General features: G+C 38.1%; 1 protein-coding gene across 8 annotated transcripts in view; it reads right to left on the bottom strand.

Moving 5' to 3' along the window:
* The window catches only part of LOC117415279 (serine/threonine-protein kinase WNK1-like), a 137,219-nt gene that overhangs the window by 55,003 nt on the left and 58,475 nt on the right, over positions 1 to 23,741 (bottom strand). For all 8 annotated transcript variants that reach the window (XM_059026800.1, XM_059026803.1, XM_059026805.1 and 5 more), the window contains exons 3-5: positions 18,306 to 18,478; positions 9,777 to 9,997; positions 8,067 to 8,224 (exon numbers count right to left, since the gene is read on the bottom strand). In XM_059026800.1, coding sequence (XP_058882783.1) covers positions 8,067 to 8,224; positions 9,777 to 9,997; positions 18,306 to 18,478 — 552 coding nt within the window. The remainder of the gene's footprint in view (positions 1 to 8,066; positions 8,225 to 9,776; positions 9,998 to 18,305; positions 18,479 to 23,741) is intronic.

Genomic DNA, 23,741 nt, shown 5'->3' with positions numbered 1-23,741 from the left:
CAAAAATATGACCAGAGAATAAACAAAAATGTTCCTTGCAGAAGTGAAACCTTCATACAGTTGTTGCTGTTTGTTACTTCGTCAGCTTATTATTATTATTATTATTCATTTCTTAGCAGACGCCCTTACCCAGGGCAACTTACAGTCGTAAACAAAAATACATTTCAAGAATCAAATGCCCATCATGCATTTTGAATGCCCATCATGCATTTTGTCTCGCTTGACCCGGGTCAAAGCATGTTGACCCACATCTTGAGGTGGGTCCTGCCGACCCAGGTCAACCCGGGTACGACTCTGGTACGTGGTTTCACACTACGTGGGATTGTGACCCAGGTAGTCAGGACCCGGGTAGGAGCGCCAACCTAATCTACCAATTTGCCTATTTTTCAAACAAATGTTTGGAAGGTAAAGCTATATGATAAATAAAATATTCCATGTTTGAAGAGAGTGGAGATGTTTTATATTGCTATAGAAATGCAATCAATAAGGAATACCATTTTATAATTTCTATATTTGCATTTGTGCAGTATTGGTACAGTAATATTTTTGGACATCTTTTTTGTTATTACATTTTTAGGCAGCATGTCTGACAACTTAGAAAGGGAGATTTACAGAAAACAACTATCAAAACTTAACAGCCTAGTACTCGTGGGAGGAGACTGTGAATGCAGTAGCAAATTACATCGTGATTAGCAACTAATATTAAGATTATTAAGTCAGGGCTAAACGGCTGCAAAAAAGACAATTCTCTAAATTGGACAGCAAATTACTCAATGACCCAAAATCTTATCTTGAGCGGTGATTACATATTTTCAAAATATTAATACAAAGGTGCTTGTGTGTTTGTTGTGTGCATGACAATAGACTGCTTAAAGAGCAAGTCTGTACATTCCCCCTTATTATTTTATAGTCTTGGCAATCATGCTCCATGGTTCTGTGCTCTGTTGCTTCAATATTGAGTATCTGCATTTACCTGGCCTTGAGCTTGTCTGAACCATGTGTTATGACTAAACTTCCTAATTGCATCAAATCATGTGTAAATGTGACTTTTTAACTCTCCTTTAACCTTTAAAACCTTCAGCTTCCAGGTGAACAAACAACTTGCTGTGATTTACATGGTCGTGCTTGTAGTCTTAATTGGCCCCCCGGTCCACCGAATTCTAGGACTATCGATGTGGTGCTGCAAAGGAGGGAGGGGTGAAGTAGGATTAGGAGGTGTTTTGGTCCCACATTATCTGATCATGTGGGTGGCCATTGTAAAGTACAGTAGGGGGATCTAACAGTCTGCTAGACAGGGTGTTGGATGTGTATAACTTTCACAAAAGATGGATTAGAGGCAGCCAAAGCTCATAGTGTTGTTACCATTAGAATGAGCGCTACCCCTTTGTTGTATTATTTGTTTGGGCTGCAGTGCCAAACAATGGCAGCAGTCAACCCCAAACTCGTTTTAATCTTACAGAATATTCTACATTCATTCTAAATCAGGTGGCACAGATATTTTCGTTGCCTGTGCTGCATCAAATTCACAAAAGAGGTTATGCTGTGCTCTCCGTAGTTTTGCCTGAAATCAGTCTCTTATTTCAGTGGTATTCTGTATCTAAATTAAACTAAACTAATCTTTATGCCAGTTAGCATACACTTTACATGTTGTGTCACTTTTTAAAAATTATTTCAGTACTAGGTCACTTTACAGAGCGATGCCTCTAGAACAGCTAATTAAATAGTTTAAACTGAAAAAGATTAAAAAAAAGATACTGTATGGGCATACATAAGATTATTTTACTGGTCGGCTGTTTAGAGCAGAGTTATTTTTCCTATACTATTATAGCAGTCTGCCATTTTCAATGAGGTTATCTTTCCTAGACATCTATACAGGTCTGCATCATTGAAATAATTGATCAGTAAAATATATTTGAGCTGCAACAGATTAAAAACGAAAGTGTCACAGGACTTTGCTCTTTGCCTGTGTCACTTACAGCTACAACCTACATTTGGGGACTGTAAACAAACTGGACTGTCATCCACACCTGCTTTCTGAGAAAGTAGAATGCACAGAAGACTACACTAAGAAAATGTTGCAAAACATACACTGATGATTATATGTGGGTAAAACAGCTTTGTGAAAAAATGAGGTACCAACTAGATCTTGTCAAACATACCAGGCCAAGTCTTACAACATTGAAATAAATAAAAACATAAAACAGTAGTCTATTCACATACTAACAGTACCCATTATTATCCACTTAATTAAAAAAAATAAAAATCATGTGGGTGTGCTGCTAAGTAATGGCTTGTAAAACAGTAGCTTCATTGTATCTAATTCAACTTAAACAGTAGATTGCTCCAACAATGGGTGTGTGTGTGTGTGTGTGTGTGTGTGTGTGTGTGTGTGTGACGGACTGTTTTCAACCAAGCATCTTAAATGCTGTATGAAAGGACTGCGTGTTTTTTTTTTTTTTTTTTTTAAGGAATATTCAGTTAACTTAAATTTATTTATATATTTTTTTAAACCAACATTATAAAAACAGATCGTTACAGTAATAATTAGGTAAAGCAATTTCTAGTGAAACAATCCTACGTATTAATTGAGACCTTCATAAATCCCCAGATTCTAGGTCATTTATTATTTTTTTCTATTTAGTAGGTCGGCAATTAATTTTTACTCAGTTTTTCTCCCAATTTGAAATGCCCAATTGTATTTAGGCTCAGCCCACTGCTACCACCCCTACGCTGACTCTGGAGCGGCAAAGACGAACACACGCTGTCCTCAAAAGGCGTGTGCCGTCAGCATATTGCTTCTTTTCACTCTGCAGGCCTGCCATGCAGCCAGCCTAGAGCTACAGCGTCGGAGGTCAATGCAGCTCTGAGGAGCTTACAGGCAAGCCCGCAGGCACCCGGCCAGTCTACAGGGGTCGCTGGTGCGTGGTGAGCCGAGGACACCCCGGCCAATTGTGCGCTGCCCCCTGAGAGCTCCCGTCCATGGTCGGCAGTGGAATAGCCTGGACTCGAACCGGCGACGTCCAGGCTACAGGGCGCATCTTGCACTCCACGTGGAGCGCCTTTACCGGATGCGCCACTCGGGAGCCCCAGATTTTAAGTCTTTCAACTTAGGGTAAGGAAAGTCTTTATTAAGATTCATCACAATCGGATAAAAGCGGTTTTCTAAATACATATATATAATATAAATACTGCATGCTTGCCCCTTGGAGGACATGTAAGTTGCCATCGAGTGCTCCAGATAAGCGATCAGAAGAAAAACAGAAAAGACCCTAATACAGCTCTCAAGCTGAACTCTAAGTGCACTTTGCTATCCTTGGCAGAAGGTCTGTTATGAGAACAGGCAGGCAATGGGAGCTCCCCTCCATGCACTCAGCTGACTGAGCAGGACAGCATGGTAAATAACTGTGACTAACTTGTGATCCAGTGCAGATTTCAAAAACCCTGAAAAAGGATGTCTGGCAGCATAGCTAAAATTAGCTTGCCGTGACATTCTAAGAAACCAGCGCTATAACCAAGTAACAATTAGGCTAATGCAGTTTTCTTAAAACGTGCTCCTGAATTCATTTATTCTAAACATGCTTGCAAATAAGCATCTTGGACATACAGTACTCTAACAAATTTGTATTTGTACACAGCAATGTAGTTTTCCCAAGGTTATACTTGCATTTACCATTGTTCAGCCATGTTTTTTTAATACACATTACCATACCACTCTTGCGTTTACAATGTTTCTTATGCTTTACCATGCTTTGAACATTACACTTTGCTATGCTTTTACTAGGATACACTTTTATAAGTGACTTTTCTGATAGTTTTAAAACTGTAATTTATTTTTGGGAGTCAGTCTACTTAATTAAAATGATGCAAGTCTCAAGTAATATAAAAAAAAACATCTAAAATGAGGTAAAGTAAGTTAAGTTTCATTGGTGTAATAGCTGGGTTGAGGGAATATGAGTCATAAACTGGGCTTCAAAAAATAGGTATTTTGTGCGATTTCATGATTAAACTGATAAGCAGAAAAAATAGCGTTATCACATTCATAACTGATCATTTTTCTCTAGAGTTATTATACATCAAATGTTCCTAAATATTTAAATACTTGTCTGAACAGTACATGCTAAATTGAATTTTTTTCTTTATGGCCACCTTGTAAACATTCTATTTTCGCTATCAGTTAATTATCAAATAAAATAAAATCATAAATAAAAAAAACAAGACTTGTGAAATGTCCCCTTGTACCGGACAGCATACATTTGCAGTATTTATTTAAGTGATAAATATGTATATTTACACAATTTTCAAAAATGGGAATTTTCAGAGGGAACTACATATTACACAGTAATGGGTGCATTTCATGGAAATTGTGAAATCCTTGATAACTGTGAAAAAATACAGCCTTAGTCATAAGTGACATAATACAGGCTATAACTTAAAGAGAAGTTTGACTAGGACAGAAACATTAAATTTGCAGTATATTAATTGTACAATTATGCAACAAAAGAATTACAGAATACATAAAATCACACATGATCCCCAAAAAGTATTACAATCTAATATGCATCAGATACATTATTAATATAAAATGTGGTTTAAGCGCAAGAAATAAACCATAAGAGTATAAAATAATTAAATTACTCTACCAAGCGCAAATGAAGCGGACTAGAGTGCTTTATATGACAGGCGCTATATTAATGTTAGTTAACGTCGTATTGTTTTCTCAATCTAAACCAAAAAGATATTAAATACCTTGTCGAAATGCTTGCCATTGAATTTATTAAGTCTTGTTTATAGTGTTTCTAAATGCAGCGTTATTGAGTGTTTAATAGTTATTTAAGCTAAGTTAAGTATAAGAACTACAAATTATCCCCAGCACTCACACTTCTGTATTCATGCACGGCTGCAGAAACAACTGTCACTTTCAATGTCACGAAATACACATTAAGAGTGAGTAATGCTCTTAGAAAAATTGACAAAGCATAGTTAGAACTGGTTTTAGAGAAAATAGCTGGCTTTTCATTAACAGGAAGGTTTAAGGCAATACGTTTGTCTTTGAATGACAACCAGCTAAATATATGTCATTAAGTTTTTAAAAGCACAGGTCCTATCACCAGATAATTGGCTCTGCACGACAGACAGTGTAGATTAGCCATGTGTAAACTTTCAGAGGTTGATACATTTCACAATGAAAAACAGGGTGATCACTTCCACTATTATTTTCAATAAAGAAAAAAGATTAATAAAACGATGCTGTACATGAAGCTGATGAAAGACGGTCCTTGGTACAGTTTGCTGCACTGTTAAACAAACACACAGGTATGATGGAATGCTTCAGCATGTGAACAAGGACACAGCGTCCTTCAAGTCAGCCACATAATTAATCTATCCAGGTTTCTTAACTAGTGCTGGGACAAACATATGACTATTCAAACAAATATGTCTTGAGGCAAAAATGTACCCACCCCATCTTATTAAAACTGAAAAAATATCGGAATATTGTTCTGAACAAACTGTATGCTTGTCTGACCTGCAATGAACTATTGCTCCAACACCATCCAACCTAAACATTAACACATTGTAAAATAAGTCCAGTGTTCAGTGAGTACAGCACAATTAACGTCAACATGGTCTTACCACAAATGAACCGGATTTGTGAATGATCAAATCTGAGAGCACTTCAAAAATAAAAGTTAAAAGACACTACAAAGTTGCTGGCAAAGACCCGGTGACTGACTGAAAAAGCTCATGGATTGTTTGGTCGATAAAGGGCTTCAATTTCCATCAAAAGTTTACCATGGAATATTTACATGGTCATTTTGCAGATTTCCCATGATTTTCTATGGCTATACTATGCATTTACCGTACAGAATGGCTTATGTGTTTGCGCTTTGCCATGCTTCTCTGTGCTTTAAATTGCTTTCACTGTGCTTTACTATACTTTCCTATGCTTTTGCTATGGTAAACCTTTGTAAGAGTTTTTATAGCTTCCTGGCAGGAACATTTTGCGGCACCTTTATGGACAAGCACATACAAAAACAATAGAGTTGAAATGTCACCACAACCAAACCCAAGTTGGCACAAAAACGAGTCTAGAATGATCAAAGAGCCTCATCACGGCATCTCCTGCACAATTGGAAGGATGGTTAAGGTTTTCACAGGGCTAGCAGAAAGATGAACAAAACTTCCCCTTGGCAGTTCTCCATGAAGTGGGGTATACGCCTTTTCTGGCTCATTCTTCCACTGACAGACTCTTTGATTTGCTGTCAGAAATATTATAATATGCCAAAACCGTCAAGTTAACATGCCAGAATGAAACAGCGTTTAGCTTTGGGCGATACTATGGGGTACAGGGAAGAACAGTATGTCTCTGTAGGTTATTTTCACACAGTGCAGCAGTATAATTTAGGCCAGCATGAAATATAATCTAAACTGTATCTACATGTCCAAAAAACAACAGATCCAAAAGAAAGACACACGCTCAAATGTTTGTCTATTTGACTGTGTTAATTCATTATACATACATTACATTGCTTTATATAGGGGGGAAATGGCATCCACATGTGATGTCATCATGCATTTCCGTCTTCCATATGACCGCATATAAAGACTAGAAGACTTTTTTTATCCATCACCATATGAGGCCATGCATGAAAGGGTTAACAAGGCACCCTTGAGCTTGTTACCTATACACTGTGGCTAATCAAGCTTGCAGTAAAACCGGGAATGGGTGAAACTGCTATGCAATAGGAGACTTATTTCCATCCCTGAGATATGGCATATATCTAATGTATTACTCTTCTTGTTTACATTCACTTTGTAGATCCTTTTTTTTTTTTTTTAAATCAGAAAAGATGCCACGGGTCCTCAAAAGGGCTCTCACTGGAGTGTTAACATTAACCCTTTGCGGTCCTATGTCGGACCTGGTCCGACATTGCAATTATTCCTATCCGGTCCATTGTCGGACCTTGTCCGACATCATTAAAAAAACGCAAAAAACGGGTTTCTAGTCGTTTTTTCCTCCGGAAAAAGCTGAGAAAACCATTCAATGGCCGAGTGGGAGCGACAGGAGCCGAGACAAGCCAATTTAAAAAAAAAAAAAAAAAAGGCTTCTCATGATTAGTCATACTTGCCCCTGGCATCCCATATGGGCGGTCATAAGGAAACAAGCTGGCGTTACTGTATCAGCGCAAAGAGACTATCACGGACATTTGCACAGCTTTTTTGAGATGTTATAGTAATAAAATAATGACTTGGATCGCATTATTTAGGAGTTTGGTGATAAAACGAGTGATCAGGAGATGATTGATCGGTATGTACGACTATTATTATTATTATTATTATTTATTTATTGGCATATGTGAAAGCAATAGTGAACGAAAGGGTGGGGCAGGGCTGGAGATGCCTAGTGAGTTTTTTGTTGTTATGCAGGGCCTTTTAAACCCGTTTGACTGTGGGGGAAAAAAAATACTTTTAAACAGCGCGTCTAAAATTAACTGCGCGTGTGAAAATAAATTGGACCTGACGCGCCTGACGCGCACTTAATAAATGGACTGCAAAGGGTTAACCTCTGCAACGCTCTGCCCCCAGTGGATGTATGAAACACCACAACTTATTCAACGTGGTGTTTCTTACAGCCACTAGAGGCAGTGTTGCAGGTGGACTGGTTAATGTTCACAATCTGGAGCACCAGCAAAGACACGTTTGAGAGCTCTTTTGAGGTCACACTGGTGCTTTAAACATCTGAGTTTTAAAACAGCACCAGGCTATACAAACTAATTATAAAACAAGAATAAATTAGTTAGGTATTGTGTACAAATGTACTGCCAGTCAGATGAGGTGCAGCTCTTAATCAAGTGTGTACTACTTATAGCAGGACTTTCAAAAGTTTGGTCCAATGATAACAGTGAATTAGTGCAGTACAATTAAGTGTCAACATGGCCAAATTAGTGAATGATCAAATTGTTTAATATGGCAGAAGCACTTTATTTAAAATAAATTTGAAATGTGGATTTCTTTTTTTTTTTTTTTTTTTTTTTTTTAAAAGACACAGAAGCAAAAAACACACTCACACTGGTGACTCTGCGGTAGATCTGCGCAGCATTCTGACACTCGGAGTACGGGTACTCAGAAGTTGCCATCTCCAACATACACATCCCGAAAGCGTACACATCCACTGACTCATCGTATTTCTCCTCATACATCTCGGGGGCCATGAACTCAGGGGTACCTTAAATTAAAAGAACGATTCAGACTCTGAGTGTCTCAGAGAGCAGAGAGCCGGGCTGCTCCACACCGGGGGAGGAGGAGGAGGAAGACGAGACGGAGACCACCTGTGAGGAAGAGAGAGAAGGAGTGGAGGCAAAAAAAAAAAAAAAAAGGGAGGGGGAAGCTCTGCTCAGTTAGTCTGCTGTGAATGAGGCACACATTTCCTCTGCAAGGCCTTTTGGAGCTGGTGTACCAAACAAAAGAGGTCAGCGCCCAAACTTTATATTAGGGAAGAAATATGTAAAATAGTAATCCAAAAAAGAAAAAAGAGACCAGACAAATCCACAAACTATAGCAGTGATTGAGGGAAATTATCTTAGTCAAACACAGATGTTAGCCAACCTAATAAATAAAAAAAGACCTCTAAATATTTGTTAGTTTTTAGAACTAGCGCCTTTAAAAATCCCCTGTGATTAATTAAGTGAGAGTAAATGGTTATTAAAATAAATAAATAAATAAAATATACATAAATAAATAAATACATAAATAAATAAATATGACTAGCTATGGCTAATACAAAACCTTAAAAAAACTGCACATTAGTTTTTTTTCTACTTACCGTAGAAAAAGGAAATGGGGGAAAAAGATTAGATTAGGTAAACCCATAGCTAGTCTTAAACGAGCAACGCTTAGTACACCTTCGAAGCCGCTGAATAAAAAAGGCCTTGCACAGAAAAACATAAATGTCTGTATAAAATTAAATTGTAATTTATTTTCCATAGTGCTCGGGCCACTTACCAGAGCCCTTTGCTCTCATACTTACTGTCTGAACTGCAGTACATAATTTAATCCTTTACTGCAGATATAGGGACAGAGTTGACACCCTACAATCAAAACATACTTAGGAATGCAAAACAAAAAAGAACAAAACACAAAATAGGTTGATTAAAAGAAAAGCAGCAGGTTGTGCAAGGTACAAAAATATGAATCCTCTCAAAAAGGAGCAGCAGAATTCTGATAACCGTATCGCCGTTTCATAATAAACAGGCCACAGTTTTTAATGAATTGTTTAGTTACTGAATTAAACTGCAGTAAGTAATGCATATTGTAATACGTGCAAGTAGATTAGTATCAGTATTTTACAATTCAATGCTTTAAGGCAGGTCAAATTGTTTTTCATATGGGAAATAACATATTGGTTTTATAACTATTTTGAACGAGAGTGTTTCATTTCCTGTTTAAGAGCACACACAGCCATGATTTAGGTTTGACAACATATTGAACATTCAAACAATTATTAGCTCTGAAAATGTGTTAAGGCAGATTGATTTTAAAATACTGCAATGTCAGGCGTCAAGTTAATTTATTTAAAAAATGTACCACACAAGATGAAGCAGTAAGTGTGCTAGTCATTTGACAGTTTGCAAAACATTTTAAAAAAATTGTGGCCCATTTACGATGAAGTCTTACATGTGTTGAGGAATACCCATTTCCACCACCCCCTGAATTAATTGCATTTCCCCTCTAGAAGATATATTGTACATCTAGCCTGTTCACGACTCGGAGGAACGTACCTATAACGCTCTTGGCGAAGGAGGCTCGTTTGAGCGTGGCAAGACCCAGGTCTCCGATCTTGACTGAGCCGGTGGGGCCGGTGATGAAGATGTTGTCACACTTGAGGTCCCGGTGTATGATGGGAGGGGTCCTCGTGTGAAGGAAGTGAAGGCCCTTGAGGATCTGCCTGCACCAGCTGCGCAGCACTTTGATCTTCATCACCTTGAACCGCTTCAGGTACCTGTAGATTAGAAAGTTAAATGAACAGGGTCCACCACAAAACTAATGCAATGCAAGCTGCTATCATCTGATTCATAATGCAGGGATGGAAAGAAGACTCCCATTGCATAGCAGTTTAATCAATGAGTTTAATAAGACATGTCTGCATTTGTTACCTATACACTATGGCTAATTAAGCTCATAGTACAACCTGGAATGGGTGAAACTGCTATGCAATGGGACTATTTCCTTCCCTGTAATGGCAATAATGCCCCTTTATAGGGGACCGTCCTTTCTGTCATGAATCTTAATGATTATGCATCACCAGTCACTTTTTATCGTCCCTCAACAAGGGAACAAAAACAAAGCATCCCCGGGGCATAATGGAAGGCAAACTGCATATCAGACTGAGTAGAATGAATCTGTAAAAATTTGTACAGACATTTAAACAATGCAATTAAAAGGTCTATTTGTATAGGAAGACACCTGCAATAGAATTTCTAAGGACCAGGTTTGTCAAAACCTCCCCCACTGCTTATAAAAAATTGTAGTGCTATTTCCTTTATCTTGTATCTGACATTACAACTGCCCCTTTCAACAGTAAGTAGAGACGATGTTCTCAAAGCCAGGGGCTGTTCATTGCTGACCATCTTCCAGCTTGTATCTCTGTCTCTTCTTGCATGTGTGACTATATCCTGGCAAGGCAGCAAGGCAGAGGAAACTGGAGAGATGCATGCAAAGACTTGAGCGCACACCAGATAAGCTTCTATTCCCACACAAAATCTGTGACCTGATCTTGTCAGGCTCTGACAGTGCCTACAGATGCAAGAGCAATAAAGCCACTGCAAGCCCAGGTTTCTACAGTTGTATCTTTGATCACTGGTGATGTGAATTAACTAACAAATACTACAAAAAAATCCTGATTGAGTGTAATCTGTAACACATATTGCCTCCCCAATTAGCACTAATTTTAGACTATCTTTCATGGTCTACAATACACAAATGTTAACTATATGGCTATTGTAAATAGACAGGTGGTTCTCACTGACTTTTATGCCAATTCAAATACATTACATCATTACAGGTAAGTAGGCTAGGTAGTGGAGGCCCAGGCCAGATTAAAATAAATTACATTTACACGAGTTTGGTGCTCCCAGTTTAGCCACCCAGTAGAAAAACCATGCAACATATGGGTACAACTATATGCCCTGTCCATCCCCCCCCTCCCACCCCAAAAGGACGCAATCCCACTTCGACACCCCAGTGCACAGCCTGTGACGAGAGCCATCCCAACATCACTTTCATCAAAATGAAGAAGCCTTAATTAAATAAACTGGGATCAGGACAGTCCCAAGCTTTTCATCATTAATCCCTATTACTATATGCTCTGCAGTTCAAAAGAGAGCCATATGAATCATAAGGAGTAATCCCAAAATAGACTTTGCTGTATATGTTCTCAGGGAAGGTCAGTGCTGAGGGATGAGATATGCACCAAAGGTTCGATGATAAGGGGTAACAGAAGACACTGGCACTGTAGGTCAAACAGGATTTTATTATTTGTAACACAGGAAGTGTTAACAAATCTCCAATGTTATTTGTAAAATCTTAACTATGTTATGGCATTTATTGTCTTCAGTGCAGATTTGTTACCTCCCCAGAACTGACAATGTTCTGGGATTTTTGGCTATCAATTAAAGCAGTTTCTTTGCGGGTGTACATTTTTGAAGCACAGCTGAATTTTAAGTAGGCTAGGCAGCCACTTTGAAGCAGCTATCACACCCCCTTGGCAGAACAACCAGTTGGCACCAAAAGGTGATAATTACTGGTCAAAAAGTAAAGAAACACAGTCCCAGCTGCCAATACTGAACACCTCACGACTGGGTTTGGAACAGTCAAAAACCCACAAGAGACTTTCCATCCTCCCTGATCTCAGCTGAAAATGTATACATTGATCGTTACAGTGGTATGTAAAGGAATTCAGTTTCAGTTTAGGGGGGCTCTATCTGTAGGTATTTAGTAACATGCCGCATTAAAAGAATGTAGGTTACTTTCATGTAAATGTATGCTTATGAAACTTTAGCATGGGCTGATGTGGTCCTTTCCACTGTGATAATCTAAAACAGCGTGTTTTGGTGGGCTTTTTGGGACAGTAGGTTTGTTTATTTTTTCAGGTACCCAACCACTTTGTGCTGCAGGTCACATGATCTGACTAAAGGACTTCATGGGTCTGGGCAGACCCGAGACCTGACTGGGCTTCGGGTAGAAAATTGTTATGCAACGCTTGGTCAGGTTTTTTCAATTAATGTTGTACAGTTTATCCCATCTCCATAATGCAAAAAAAGCTATGCATTACTATTAAAGAAAGTTGCATTTGCCCAAAAAGCATATGAACCATTATTGGTGGGGTTGGGGTCGGATCAAGGTCAATTTGTACAAGCTTTACTTGGGTTCGGGTTGGGTCTGCTAAAACGATGATGGTTCCGGGTTGGATTTAAGACCTGTGAAGACCTCTAGATCTGACTGCTGTAATAACATTAGGAGTGAGTCTGACCTACAGCACAGCAAGGCGAACAAGAACAAGAACGAGAACGAGGAGAAGGAGAAGGAGAACAACAACAAGAACAAGAACGAGAACGAGAACACGAACAAGAAGAACAAGAATAAGAACAAGAGCAAGAACAAAAACAAGAATAAGAACAAGAAGAGCAAGAACAAGAACAAAAACAAGAACAGAACAACAAGAACAAGAACAAGAACGAGAACGAGAACAAGAACAAGAAGAACGAGAACGAGAACATGAACAAGAACAAGAGCAAGAACAAGAAGAGCAAGAACAAGAGCAAGAACAAGAACAAAGAGAAAGAGAAAGAGAAGAACAAGAAGAACAAGAACAATAAGAACAAGAACGAGAAGAAGAAGAATGAGAACGAGAAGAGCAAGAACGAGAAGAGCAAGAACAAGAAGAACAAGAACAAGAAGAAGAACAAGAGCAGCAAGAACAAGAACGAGAACAAGAACGAGAACAAGAACGAGAACAAGAACGAGAACAAGAACGAGAACGAGAACGAGAACGAGAACAAGAAGAACGAGAACAAGAACAAGATGAAGAAGAACGAGAACAAGAAGAACAAGAAGAACAAGAACAACGAGAAGAACAAGAACAAGAAGAAAAAGAACAAGAACGAGAAGAACAAGAACAAGAACAAGAACGAGAAGAAGAACGAGAAGAACAAGAACGAGAAGAAGAACAAGAACAAGAACGAGGACGAGAAGAACAAGAACGAGATCGAGAAGAACAATAACGAGAAGAAGAAGAACAAGAACAAGAACAAGAACGAGAACGAGAACGAGAACAACAAGAACGAGAACGAGAACAAGAACGAGGACGAGAAGAACAAGAACGAGATCGAGAAGAACAAGAACGAGAAGAAGAAGAACAAGAACAAGAAGAACAAGAACGAGAACGAGAACAAGAACAAGAAGAACAAGAACGAGAACGAGAAGAACAAGAACGAGAACGAGAACAAGAACGAGAAGAACAAGAACAAGAACGAGAATGAGAAGAACAAGAACAAGAAGAACAAGAAAAAGAACAACAACAAAAACAAGAACAAGAATGAGAACAAGAACGAGAACAAGAATGTTGACAGTGCTAATTTGTGGTAAGTAAAATGACTGTGAAAAACAAAACAAACTAAAAAATATAGACTGTGTTAATATGCATATTACTGATCATGCTATGCTATTCTGCAAAGTGCCATGCCATGGTTAAGCTACAATTGTAATTAAACATCCCTGGAAATGTTGCATCTCAGTGGATCAAGAATCCTGCTTTAATCCTACCACTGGGCACCTAATAATCACACTACACTGCTTTAATATCTTCTGTTTGCCGAGGTGTGTTCCAGCATGTCAACTGATGCCCTGTTGACCACCAGAGGGCAGAAGAGTTTAGCAAGTAAGTTTCTCTTGAAATCTCCAGTGGTGAGGTGCTGCCACAAACACGTCAGAACGGAGTCAGAAGTCTTGTCATCCAGGAATGTGAGGAACGTCTGTTTTAACAGAAGTTGAGTGGGCTGATTTCCGCCTGCTTTGTGTTTGCTTGAGATGATGCTAAGTGTACAACGTCTTCCTTCTGGGTCAGTACCTGAGCTAAACAGTCCCACCCCACCCCCTTTTGTTAGGTAAGCTTACAAATCAAAAGGATTAAAACCAACCTGCCACTCCTAAACAAAATCTGCTTAATGATTTTAGAACTTCAGTATCACCCTACTGAAACACTAATTGGAGTCTATTTCACAGATCTAAAATATCTAAATATTGCCATCCTTTACATATTTACAAACAAAACATAACACCTTATTATAAATTACAAAACACTGATATTGTACTCAGGAGCGGATATCAAGCATGATAAAGTATTTTTTTTATTCTTGAATTTTGCTGTATGTTCTATAACAAATCAGTAATAGTGATCCGAATTTCAGGGTTTTGCAGGGGTCTAAATCCTGCATATCCTGGGCCTAAATATGTGCCTTAATAGGGACCAAAATACTAAAGTGTATAACTGTTAATTTTTTTTTAATGATTTTAGACATTTAGGCTTTAAAGAGCAAGTAAGTTACTTATGTGTATGAAAAGAAAAATTACAAAATAATGTATATTAGAATTTTGAAACCACAAACTTATCTTAACACACAGTAAATTTCAAAGTAAGTAAAGTCCACGTATTTAAGCAGACTGTTTGGTTTTGCAATAATTACACACAGAAAAAAAGTGGTGAAAGAAAGACCCCACTGAAAAGACACCAATGAAACAGAGAAATTATATTTCAGGCACAAAAACAAACAATGTCATATTATATAGATATCATAATATGAAGTGAGACAAGAGAAAAAATGTGAAGCAATTTCTAAATTAAAGACGATAAGAAGCAGTACTAATTGGTAGTAAATTTAAATACAGAAAAGGTAAGCCATAAGCTGTGTATGGGTTTCTATCTTTTTCATGTATTCCATTTTTTCCTTTGCATTTTATACAAAAAAAAACCACAAAAATGACACATTAAGTTCCTAAAAATATTAATGGAACCAACCAGTCCTTGCATTTAATTTTTATTCTTCCAAGATTCTGATTCCCATGGTGCAGTTTCTCATTAACTACAGAGTCAGAGAATACGCAAGTGCATTAATAAAAAACACATTTAAAAGCGCTTGCGAGAACTGCAATTTCAAACACTTGATTTTACAGTTTTCAGAAGTTTATTGCATTTTCTGTAAACATTACATTTCTATAGTAAGTTGTATTTTTTCTTTTGTTTTTAATATTTTTTTTCAATTCTGTTAACTGTTGCTTGATTAAAATAAACACAAATAACAATAAATAATGTAGTGGCATTTACTTGAACAAAGTATCTTTCTCAAAAATGTAGTAGATCGGCAATTACTATTTTTTTTCATTTTTTCCTAATTTAGAATGTTCCTTTTTTTTTTTTTTTAGGCTCGGCTCACCGCTACCACCCCTGCACTGACTTGGGAGGGGCGAGGACGAACACATGCTGTCCTCCGAAGCGTGTGCCATCCACTGCTTCTTTACACACTGCAGACTAACCGTGCAGCCAACCTCAGATCTACAGCGTCAGAGGACAACGCTGCTCTGGGCAGCTTACAGGCATGCCCGCAGGCACCCGGCCAGACCACAGGGGTCGCTAGTGCGCGGTGAGCCGAGGACACCCTGGCCGACCTAAGCCCCCCCCCAACTTTAATTTGTATTAAATTAAAGTACGACTAATTACTGTAGAAATCACATTAATGTTTATGTAGCACCATGGAAAAGTGTGAAAGTTATTAACATAAATTGCATACACTATTTAAGACTTTCAGTGTAATACTGTTGTAGCTCAATTTTGTCAAAACGTGTCGCCACAATTGATGAGCCAACTATACAGCTGGTGAGTGCGTAGGTGTAAAGTTTCAAAGTGAAAAAAAAAACCAGAGTTAACCCATTCATTAATGCCTACATTTTTATACGCGCAGTAGACAGTGTATTTGTACCAGCGTGTCCATACCCAAGCGTCAGTTACCTTTCCCGGGTTAAAAAAAAAAAAAAGTTTACAGCATTACATTTAACGCGGAAATACCCTCCCTCCCCCACTGTTGCTCTTGCCTAATATACAAAGAAAATATGGCTGTGTTTTGGGAAGACATGGAAAGTGTGACATCAACAGAAGAGGAAGAAGAGATTCGTACTGTACATGAGTTTGAACCCACGTTTCCATTTGACTAACTTCTCAAAAAGGGAATTTAGATATTCTTCTATAAATAACAAATTTAAGTACCGTGCCTTTTTAAAAACAGACAGATAATCACAGTATGTGTTTATGCATATTTGTACCTGCGTGTTTGTCTGTGTTTTGTGTGCGGTTGTACTTTTTCTCTGCATTTTGTGTGTAATCTGTCAATAATATTACTTGACCACAGTTTTACAGCAACTGATTATGCAGCAAAAGATCTGACCAGTACATCTTGTAGCTCATATAGTGATATTTTTCATTTAATAAAGCAACACAAAGCACATACAATTAAATTAATTGTACATGCTAGGTTTCAGATCGATCTTCTAAGTCAATGCATAAGACATTTTATAATGCTACAACATATATACTCACTGTATTTTATAAACTTAAGAGTAAAAAAGACTTCCATAGAAAATGCAGGTTGTTTGTTTTAAAAAGAAAATGTTATACAATGTCATAACTCTGCTCTGTGGTTATATGATTGTACAGTTTGGCCCTCATCACCAACATCACCTGTAAGCTCAAAACTGACTGGTCCATTCACGGTGTCCATGGAAACGAAATGCCCTCAGAGAAGGAATGTTTTACTCCACTTACACGTAATGAATTGTGGAAATTGCCGTTATTTTAGTGGAACAAAATAAACATTTTGAATACTATTCACTGGAACATTTTTTTCTTTTTGAAATAACTATTTTAGACAGCTCATCTGGCAAAGTAAATGGCAGTTTAGACGCTGGCTGGAAATGAGAAGGCTGTGTTATAACTGTCCCCTGTTAAGACTGATTGAAGAGACTTCCTTGCATCTAAACAAGACCTTTGCAAGTCCACTGATGGAACATAGCCACTTTTTAAGGAAGAGTGGCTTGAAACGTGCTTCTGGTAGTCCTAGTTTGAGGCAACTTTGCTTCATCAAACCCCAAAGTATCCCCTGGTGTGCCACCTAGCGGCTTTATGTTACCTCTGTTTAAAACATTCTGTCTCCAGTGTAGTGTGGTTATTAGGTGCCAGTGGTAGGTTAGAAGAAGCAAATGATGACCCACTTTTCTTAGGCAAAGTGAAGACAGACAGAAATCAGATGTAATGGAGTGTGAAATTCAAAAGGAAGTACATTTGCCTGATGTCAATTAAGTGTTTTATTCTTTTCAAGTGATGCATACAGCACCCAAGATGCCACAATTCACCACAATTGCTGCACATTATTTTTGGTTACATGGATAAATGCCACTGGTTTCCGTTTTTTACCAGCAGAGTGCATCTTCACATTGAAGTCTGTAGTTGAGAACATGCCAAGTTAAGTTCTTCTAGTCTTGGAATGAAGTGGCCAAAAACCCCTTAGCACATAACTGCAGTTTCAGACCTCTGAGCAGTATTTATAGCACGTAGACACACCAAGAATCGGCTAACTGTTGTCTTAAATCTGCAGACTAGCTTTGGTCAGTTTCAGTAAAGTAGGACAAGATGGTAGCTAGTTGTTTCTAAATGTACCCATATTTTGTGATGTACTAAAAAAAAATAAAAAAAGCACATCTCTTTCTAGATACCCCCCCCTTACCCCTCCCCCAAATTCCCATATCATCTCCAGATTACACCCTGGTATGGAAGTCAAGGAATTTAAAGATGCACTTTCCCATCCTTTAATTTTACACTAAAACATAAAGATAGTGTACTACATTTTTCCCAAAGTTGAGACTACTATCTACATCTATCTTGCCTTTTCTCCAGCTTGTTTACATTCCCCAAAAAGGTAGTTAAGTGCAGGTCTGGGTTACAAGATACCCCCCTCTTTGAACACTGTCAGCCCCGTGTGAGCCAAATACAGAAGATGGAGGGTAAAGATGTTTGTACGTCTTCTTTTGTTGAGTCTTTTAACCATGAATCCAGTGCAAATTTTCACGACCAGTGCAAAAAATGACAATACTGACCAACAGAAACCTACCATTTTCTCAGTAATGAAAAAAAATCCTGATAAAATAGATAGATCTTTAACCTCTAGGGGTCTTCTACTACAGCACAGTACGGTAGTTCTACTCACGTTTTCAAGGTCCCGGATGTCATCAACTCCGTCACCAGCACAATGCATTTCTTCCCCTTGTATGTCAGTTCCCAGGAATCATAAAACCGGACGATATTCGGGTGCTGGAGCCCCTTCAACATCCCAGCCTCCTCCTTAAACCTCTGTCTCTCTGACTTTGTCAGCTTTCGATCCTGGAGAGAAGAAAAAGAAAATTGCATTCAGTCAATTTACAAATGACAAGAAATAGTGTTTAATGCCGACGGCCTAATTTTAAAAGATGGAAGTTTTTAAAGGAAAATAAATCAGTTAAAAAAAAAACAGAAACTTCTAACCTTTTCCCTTCGATTAATGAAAACGATTCAATTTAAGACATTTTTATTAAGACATATCAACGTCATATTTGGTAACATTTACACTTGGTTTCACAGACGTCAAGTAACACTAGCCTTGGAGAGAGATATCTATATATATATATCTATATCTATACACACACACACACAATTCATATATACATATATATAATCACAATTCAAATAAAAATAAATGTACATGTGCTGCATTTTGTAATCTGTGCGACTAGATCAAGAAATTTGCCAGAGATGCATCTCAAATACCAATTTTGTCCCCTGCTGTGAATGAGCACCTCTATATGCAGGAAAGGTTTTAATTCCATTAATATTCAAGCCATCTCCTATGCAAAAATGTCTGTGTTAGATGCTGTCATTCGCTACCCTGGGAGTACAAACCGCAGTTTAATTTGGGTAAATCGTGATATTTGTCGATCGCTTTGCCAGTGGAGATATTGGGAGACAGTGGGTAAGAGAATAATAATACATTTTATAAACAAGTTGTGTAACTTATCTATTTTCATTACTGCTTAATTAGATGGATAACAAAAGACATGTTTACTTGCGTTCGGTTAGAGGCAGCTGGAAGAGCTTTTATCTGCTTTTCTTTTTTTGCTCTCAATACCAGCTACTTAACCAACTATATTTAGACAAATTTGTCCTCATTTCAGGTCTTTCATCCCTTCTTTTAATGTCGTTCTGCTTACTTGATCGATACATTTTTTCTTATTTTAGGTACCGTTCTCTGCTCATCCCTTAAAGCATTTACTGCATCCATCCATTTTCTTGTCTCCGTTAGTTAAACTTCCAAACAACTTGCCAAATAGAACAGATGATTTATGTTGGCCAACCATTTCTATAATTGCATCAATTAATTTCTTCTTTGAAAAAAAAAAAAAGTTCCTTGCACCCTTTAAAAGTGGATTACCAAGTTACTGATTTTCTGAAGCTCAGATCGCAAAACAGTGATCACAAGCGATGGCACTTGAAGTGCTCTATGAAAACCCAGTAACGACCTCTGTGTCCTCGCAACCGCAGGACCTTTGTGAAATGGGCCCCCGTTCCTCAGATGCATCATTGTTTCACTTTTACGGCAGCATGTGTATCACAACTAAATTTAGAAATACCAGAATGACTTCATTGTTCCATTAAGATTGATGTTTTTCAACATCAGAACTTACATTAAAAATGATAGTCAGTACAGAGGGAAATGTAACATACTAATGCATAGTGATAAACTGTTAGAGATATTACAGTGAAGCGAGCCCAGTTTCAAAGCTTTACACTGGTTTTATCCCAGCTGTTGGTCTAAACTTTGATCATCCTAATCTCATGTTGGTGCCTAACAGAGTAAGGGAGGTGTGTGATTCTCTGGTGCATTTAACTATCAGAATGCAGCCCAGCATTTCAGTCGAGTTTTTGTGGTGAGCAAGTTGGTGTGCTGCCTCATAGCTCAGCAAGGAAACAGTGTTTAATCTTTGTATTGAGGGGCAGGAAGAGTGGTTCTCTGTTCATTTCCACCAAGGCAGGACATGTGGAATTATTTTGTGAAGTATTAGTTTGTGAGGGAATGCAAGCAAGTCAAGTAAGCAAGCTGGCCAGTCAGCAGCTGAAAAAGATGAGACACGTGGATCGAATCTTACAGACCAAGACAATGAGCCAATAGCCACAGATTAACCCTTTGGGCATACAAACCACCTCAGGATTTGTCTCAAGAATGTGAAGGGAATGCAGTGAATTGCATCATGGGTTTATAAAGAAAACAAAAAGGCACCAGAACATGATGAACTTTTTAAAATGAGTTCACCTGCTGTTACTTTCTATGTTGTCGTAGTAATATTTTAAAATGTGCAAAATAAATGTTCATAATTTGTCGATACAAAGAATCGTTACACACCTACTGTTACATTACAGAAACTCAATAGGGTTTTTACTTTACAATTGAAACAAGGTCTATAACAAAACCAACAGCCTCAATAGACTATACCAGAGTTTCATAATGCAATGGTGATAAATATATACTGTAATACACTGTGCCCAGAGTTATTCACAAAGGCAATAATCTGATCTCAAAACCGTAACAACTGAATCAGCTCCCAACATGGTCTGACCAGCTCACGTTTAACTAGAACTCAACCTCATTGTGTTTGTCTATTGATTTCAATGTGACAGTGCTCTTTAGGGAACTGGCCCTGTCAACTGTCTGTTGATCTAATCTGCAATAAAGAGCAAATGAAAGGGGCAACAAATAATAATTGTCACTAAATCACAGCAGGCTATTCACCCTCATATAATGTAAATAAAAGCAGTAGCCACTGGTAGGTTGTATTGGTACCAGGTGGTACCTGAATAAAAAAAATTAGGAGCCTTAAAATACATTCATATTTTATAAATACTAAAAGAAACTATATAAATTCAATGACAAACTTATTGAAACATTGTCATTTCATTTATTTAGTTTTTCAGTATTCTTAAATCTAGCACTACTGAGTGTTTTATAGTGGATGAATAATAATTTAGAACTCGCCTGCATCCATCTTATGTATATATTCAAATGTCATGTATCTTCATGGCATTAAAAAAAAAAAAAAAAAAATCGGCAGAAGTTAGGTTTCAGTCACCCATAGCACAAGGGAACCCGAGTTCAGTACAGCTGTCCCAACAGGCTAAATTCTGTTGTGAGCTGAACAGCAGTTGATCTAATCTGTAATACTGACATCAGCAGAAGGATGCATTACAATCCACTATTCTGAGCTCTCTGTAAAGGTTTGCTTGGTAGTCTACAGTTTGATTTGGCTTGGAAAATAAAAACATGAAGCTCAGGCCATTGTGATGTCCTTTCATTGGGAGCCCCTTAAAGAGATTGTATTCCTAAAACAAAGTGCTGGATTAACAGATCAACAAACCGTTCCCAAACTTAACAGTGGAATAAAAATCTGTTTCTGAAACGCAACTCTGAAAAGCTGATGGATGCCAACTGTGATAAGACTGCAGTGCCCAGAAGCTACTGCTATAGGACTGCCCGTTTGGAAACCCTTAACAGTATCCTTCCTTTACACCGTAGCTCAATCACTGCTCTGGTTTGTAGTTTTAAATTGCAGCCTGTCAAAACTTGCGTTCTTAAACTGGGGCGAAAGAGAAAACACAAAAAGGGAGAAAGGAGTCTAGCAAAAGCGCTCATTGCTTTTCACCTTTCAGTGCTCACCACCTACTGAATCGCACTGACAATCTTTAACACAAGCGGGTTCCGGCTGCCATGTGATCCTGTTTTTGCAGTGCTGGGAGTATTGAAAAGGAGGCGGACACCAGCCATCAGAACAATTGAGTGTTTATTTCAGGATACACCAACTTTTTTGTGGCTGGTCTGACCAATTAAAATAAAATATCAGATTCCAGTAAACAAACCCTCAGCATCCAGAAAAATCGGAATTCTTACACACAGGGGTCTGTTTCAATCACCCAACCCAGTGCGGACCATATATGAGCCACACAGTCTCCATAGAGATCCACAATATCTCTTTTTGAAGGGCCTCATTTATGGTTTGTAATGGGATTGAAAGGGCCATCTGTAATCTTAAATAGAAGCAAGTACAGTCAGAATGCAGCATACTGATGTTGTGTTTTAAACGTGCAACATGTTTCATGAGTAGAAACTACTTGGTGCGCTTGCTACCGTTTAGTCAGCATTTTACTACAACTGAACTTTTTTTCCATTAGTACATTCTTGTATTGCTCTAAGAACTTTCTGGTTATGCGGGTGGCTTTGTTTTGCCCAAAAGGTTAGACAGCTCTGGTTTAGATAATTAAAACAGGTTCAAAGGTTTTTCAAAATCAAACACCCAAAAACAGTGGATGGTAGTCTTATTAACAAAACACCCGAAAGGGCACCATCATGATTTAATTGATGGCTGCCGTTTAAATCAATTCAATTGGCTGGTAACTTTAAACTGAGAAAACAACTTTGATAGAATCTTGCTGGATACGCAAACAATACAACAGAGGTTTAGTGTGAAGCTTGCTGCTGAAACAAAGTGATCAGTCTGACCTCTCATGGGATACATATCAGCTTGTATCATAAAGCTATACTATATTATATAGGAGTTTCCTTTTAAAAAGTGTACCACAGGATATATGCAGTCATTTTTGCAGTTTTTCTACACAGTTGCCAGTTTTTTTTTTTGTTTTTTTTTAAAATTATAAATGCTTTTCCATACCTCCGTGGGCCTGACAATGCTTGCTAAAGCTTTACCATGTTTCCACTATGCTTTTTTACATTCGTTATGCTTTTACCCCCTGGGCAACCTCAGCAGACACCAGTTTGAGAACGATTGCTGTAGAGCAACGTGCCAATAGTCCAAAACACAGTCAAAGAAAGTTAGCCAGTAAAGGAAGCAAACTTATTCTTCAATTGTCTCTCCAGCAGCTGACAGCTTCCATCAGGACACTATCTAGAAACTAAGCAGACTGTTCAGTGTTGAGGAGGCTGGGCGGGGCTCAAACCACCACTGCAGAATGTGGCTTCTGGCCTAAGGTTTGAGGGATGCTGCTGCTTATTATTAGTATCATCATCATCATCATCATCATCATCATCATCATCATCGTGTCAATGAATACTGCATTCTTCTATAACTTCTGCTCATGCTGCTTGATGGTTAGGCAGGTATATATTCCAGTTTGTTTACATCATGGCAGGATCACAAGCTTGCTTGCCTCTTGTAAAGTAGGCTACCAAAGAGGTTGCATGTATTAAGTATCGGGGGTTGGGGAGCAGGAAAGCAGTCTAAATCCCTACTTCAATGTAAATTATATCTGGATAAAAAGTGAGACAACCTCTTTAGTTGTAGCAAGATTGCAAATTACAGCCATTGTTAATACATGTGATTTTATTTTTATCAACCGCACTTACTGTATCACAAACTTCTATATATTTAACATTCACAGACTGAAAAAACATGCAAGTGTGTCAAAATACAGTGCACTTCGTTTGCAAGAATCACATCCATCCCGGATGTTTTGATTCTTATAAGCGGTTGATTCTTAAAAGCAGACGATATGATTACTGTGGTGAAGAATCAGTATGTTAGTTTGAGAATGAGAAGAGCTTATT

The sequence above is a fragment of the Acipenser ruthenus genome, chromosome 7 (assembly GCF_902713425.1).
Source record: "Acipenser ruthenus chromosome 7, fAciRut3.2 maternal haplotype, whole genome shotgun sequence".
NCBI lineage: Eukaryota > Metazoa > Chordata > Actinopteri > Acipenseriformes > Acipenseridae > Acipenser > Acipenser ruthenus.
This window is presented reverse-complemented; position numbering and strand designations above follow the sequence as displayed.